The sequence below is a fragment of the Carassius gibelio genome, chromosome B10 (genome assembly GCF_023724105.1).
Source record: "Carassius gibelio isolate Cgi1373 ecotype wild population from Czech Republic chromosome B10, carGib1.2-hapl.c, whole genome shotgun sequence".
Classification (NCBI taxonomy): domain Eukaryota; kingdom Metazoa; phylum Chordata; class Actinopteri; order Cypriniformes; family Cyprinidae; genus Carassius; species Carassius gibelio.
Window position 1 is genome coordinate 10,713,296 of NC_068405.1, and position 4,576 is coordinate 10,717,871.

Consider the following 4,576-nt stretch of genomic DNA (forward strand, 5'->3'; position numbering starts at 1 on the left):
GAGAGAAATTAACAAGTTGTTCCAGATCACAACCTACACAAGTCTTAAACAATACACTTTAACTCAATATCAAATAACAACAAAAAATGATTAAATCAAAAGATTTCACAATGTTAACAAAATATAAAGTAAACCACTCAAATGAATATAGTGTATAAAGGAAATGAACTAATTTGAAAAAGATGAATAGAATAAATAGGTTGTGCCCTAACACACACACACAGACTCAATGATGTTTGACCTGGAACTAGACAGCGGTGCTGCCACTGCGAGGATATTATCCACCCAAACAATCACGAGAAAAGTAATGAAGTAAGGAATGATTTTAAAATCAGTTTACATTTCAATATGTGCACTTCGATAAAAAAAAAATGAAATACTATTCGGCCGTGGAAAGGAAAGAGACCAATTATATTCTATTTATCTGAAAACTATTATAAACAGTTTTGTTTTTTGGGATTTTTATTGTCAAATATTTATGCTAAAAAAATAACAAGGATACTTGGATTAAATAAAGAGATTTTTGTGCCTACGTACACTTTTAGGATGAAATCTACGGAGAGTTTTGTAAATGAGACCACAGGTTCTTCTTCATCATTATCTTCTTCTTCTACTACTTCTTTCTTCTACTGATGTTTTATGGCAGTATGCAAACCACCTTTTGGTGCTTATTCTGCCACCTACAGGGACGAAGTGTCACCTGGCACGTCCTAATAATTCAATTTGGGAAATCACGCCCATCTTACCTAAATCATGCCCATCTTACCTATTATGCCACAGATACATACATACAATCATACATACATGATGTGGAATATTTTATGTAAGGTGTCTTACACATTTTATTTAAACATTACACAGTGAAAGTAATGTTCTGGGATTAATTAGCTATATAAAAAAGTTTAATTTGCAGAGGGTATCAGAGCCTTCAAAACACAAGCCTCAATTATAGTTTAACAACCAGTTTCCCAGGTGAACAATATTTCATGTAATTAGTAATTTGCTGTGGACTTGTGAATGCCTATAAAATACACATACCTCCTGCAACATGTATGCTGGTAAGTGCAGTTTCTGTGGTGTGAAAACTTGAACTTTGTTTTTTATTATTTATTTGAGTACTTGTGAATATTTGTTATGGGTCAAGGATGGAAAATGTGAGTTTATTCACTTGCTTTTTAATGGTCAATGACTGCAGACACCTGTTAATGTGTGGGGCTTGTTTTTTCTTTTTTTTTTTTTTTAGGTTACCCTTGATAGTATTCCTACTACTTTGGAGGACTGCTGATGGACTTAAAAGTGAGGTGCCCCACGCCACATTCCCCCTGTTTTCCAAGAAAGATTAAGCCTTGTGTATGAAAGTAATCTTTGTTTTATTCTATAGGGGGTGTTTATTCAAATTCTGACATCTCGGAGTCCCACTTGACTGAGACTCTGCCTGTTGGAGAAGTGGGCTCCACTTTGTTTCCTGAAAAATCCTTTAGAAGCAGGTCAAAGTTGAATCTACTCCAGTTTGTCAAAGGTGGTTCTAGTAGCGATCAGTCAGTATCCCATGACCGGACTGCTCCAAGCAGCTATGCTTCGGCTTCCTTACCTCCGCCCCTAGTTCAACGGCCTTCAAGCAGTTTGTTGTCTGGATCAACCGTTCCAGGTGTCGCTAGTCAATTAAATTTGGGAACCCAGTATGCTGCAAGAGATTCTGGACTTCCGATATATAGAGGGAGTAGCTACCCTGCTGTGCCTGGTATTTCTGGCCACTCCAACCGTGATACTTTGCAGGTGGCCAGCTCCAAGGGAATCTTAATGCTTCAATCAGCAGAAGCCCCTTTGCCAGTGTTCTCTCAGAGTACCTCTTACAGCAGTTCATCTGCTCCAGGTGCTGCTTCCACTTCTCAAAGTACCCCTGTACTACATTCAGAAAGCTCAGGTCAACCTTTGTACCCTCAGGGTGAAGGTAGTTTGTCTAAATGGGCCTCTACTCAGTATACCTCAGACTCCAGTACAAAGCTCAGTTCAACAATTTCTCACCTATCCTCTGGTAAACAAAGCACCCCGAGTTGGTTTAATTCCAGATCTCCAGGAGTTTCTGGCACATTTTTATCTTCTGGTTCGGTCCATTCTATACCTACACAAGTTGGAAGTTACAGTGGCGTGTCCCAGTCTCTCACTCCCTCTAGTCAGTATACTCCAGGATCTTTAATGTCTAACAAGCTTGATGCTAGCCGGTCCACAAATTCTCAAAGTTCACCTATTGTTTCTACATCAAACACCCAGAGCAGGTCTGGCATGCCGTTAGTGACTTCTAGTCATGTCCCTGTACAAGGCAGTAGTAGCTCTACCAGGTTATCTCTTAAGCCTCCAGGCACTCTGGGTGAGTATACTCCAATATCCCCTACCAAATATATAAGCGGTCCCACAAGTAGCAGGACTTCCCATAGTGCAGTTTCACCGGTTGGCTCTCTGTCTCAAATGGAATCTTCTGGTGTATTTCCATCACGTGGAGGGAACTATTACAGTGGGTTGCTTCCACAGTCTCAAGCTAACTCTGGGAAATATGCTCTCGGATACTCATTTCTTTCTAAGCCCATTTCTTCACCCCAAAGCACTTCCAGTCAGTCTGCTAGTGTCTCAAATTCCCGTAAACCATATATCTCTGCATTCCAGGATACCACTGGGGCTCAGTTTGGGGCCTGGCAGGAAATGAGCAGCCCTTCCAGTGGTTCTGTCCCGTCTTCAGTTTCCTCAAGTGTATATTGCAAGTGTGCATTGTCACCCCTAGATGTAGACAGTCAGACTACTACAGTTCACCATTCAAGTGAGCATTTTACCTCTAACTCTGACACCCAGTCAGAGTCGTCTACCCCCTTCACCCTGCAAGGAAGTATCACTTATGATGGACCCCCACAGCAGAAAGCTATTGCAAGTCAGTTTGCCCCTGTGTCCCACTCCTTTTCAAGTGCATCATCCCAATCTTCTACTGTTCAGGATTTACAAGAGCCGCTTCCATCTACTGACACGGGCAGTTCTGGCACCCAGGCTGGGTCCTCCACTCCCTTTACCCTGCAACACACCATTTCTGATGGATCACCTCAGCCTCAACATACTAGCCAGTTTAGCCCTGGGTTGCCATCCTCCTATCCAAGTTTATCATTCGCATCACCCCTAGGTGTTGCTGGTCAATCTGCTTCAACGAGGCAGTTTACCTCTGCCTCCCGGGGCAGCTCGATGGCTCCGCTTGGGGCCTCTGCTCTTTTTGCACCAGGAAGCACGAGTAGCCGTTACAGTGGTTCTGTCCAGTCTCAAGATGCTGCAAGTCAGTTTGCCCCTGGATCGAAACCCTCCTACACAAGTTTATCAGTGTCCTTCCCCAAAGCTGATTCTGGTCCTTCACTTCAGAGTTCACGGAAACCGTTTACCTCTACCTTCACAGGCAGCTCTGGCACTCAGGCAGGGTCCTCGACTCCCTTCACCCTGCTTCACACTGCTTCAAGTGGATCATCTCCACCTCAAAATAATGCTAACCAGTTTAGCCCTGGGTGGCCATCCTCATATCACGGTTTGTCCTCATCCCTAGGTGTTGCCAGTCCATCTAGTTTACGGAAGCCATTTACCTCTACCTTCACAGGCAGCTCTGGCACCCAGGCTGGATCCTCTTTTACACTGCAGGGAAGCAGTGCTTCTGGTGGATCATCTACACAAGGTGCAACAGGTCAATTTGTCCCTGGGTCTTCATCTGCAAGTGTGTCGTCCTCCCCACAAAGTGTAGGCAGTCAGTCCAGCCAACCACAACGGGGCTCTTCTGTGTCCCAAAGATGGCAGCCTTCATCCACTCATTGGACACAAGGTGTTCCAACTTCAGATGCTGGTGCTCCACTGGGTAGCTCTTCATCTCAAAGCTCTCCAATACGGTTCTCTTCCCAGTCATCCGCAGGAGGCTCCACTTCAAGAGTTTCTAGTCTGTCTGTTTCTGCATCGCGTGGGAGCACCAGTCATGATGGCTCTTTCCAATCACAAAGCTCTTCTACAAAGTATACCACTGGATCCCAGGTCTTGCCCTATGATCCAAGTGTTGCTGCTCAAGGTACATCCAGTGTTTTTGCTTCTGAGGTCTTAAGAGGGTCCAGTTCACTGAACAACCAGAATGCTCCTGCTCCATCCCGCAGCTCTTCCTCAAGACGCGTCTACTCTGTCAAGGGCTGAGAGACTCCAGTAATCTGCATAATGCAAATGTCTTCCAGATCTGAAACTCCAATAAATGGTTTAAGCAAAGTAGTGTTTGGGAGGGTTTTTTTTTTTTTTTTTTTTTTTTTTTTTTTCCACAAACCATACCAACATGTGTTTATCTAAAGTCAGTAACAATTTACATAGTTTGCAATTTACAAAATAATCTAGAGGATAAAGTTAAATGCTGAGTCTCAATATGGTCTATTTCAATATTGACCACCACTTAAAAAAAAAAAAGCTAGATAGATATCTTTAAAACATTTTGTGCAAGGTTTAACCCTTATGCATTGTTGGGGATGTTTTTGTCCACTAGGGGTTGAGTTTTATTTTGGCCACAACTTTCTCGTTGTTTGAG

The 4,576-nt window shown here is 43.0% G+C and overlaps 1 protein-coding gene across 1 annotated transcript; it reads left to right on the forward strand.

Moving 5' to 3' along the window:
* Positions 1-1,026: 1,026 nt before the first annotated feature.
* On the forward strand, positions 1,027-4,266 carry LOC127966338 (uncharacterized). The gene is made up of 3 exons (XM_052567249.1): positions 1,027-1,154; positions 1,244-1,296; positions 1,382-4,266. Exons 1-3 carry the CDS (start codon positions 1,135-1,137, stop codon positions 4,195-4,197), a joined length of 2,889 nt encoding a protein of 962 aa, XP_052423209.1. The 5' UTR covers positions 1,027-1,134; the 3' UTR covers positions 4,198-4,266.
* Positions 4,267-4,576: the final 310 nt, after the last annotated feature.

What these genes read in the sequence shown, in the direction of transcription:
- LOC127966338 (XM_052567249.1), top strand. Translation starts at nt 1,135, where the DNA reads ATGGGTCAAGGATGGAAAAT. An exon ending in ATGGGTCAAGGATGGAAAAT is followed by an intron (nt 1,155 to 1,243) that starts GTGAGTTTATTC and finishes TTTTTTTTTTAG; the next exon opens with GTTACCCTTGATAGTATTCC. An exon ending in GACTGCTGATGGACTTAAAA is followed by an intron (nt 1,297 to 1,381) that starts GTGAGGTGCCCC and finishes TTTATTCTATAG; the next exon opens with GGGGTGTTTATTCAAATTCT.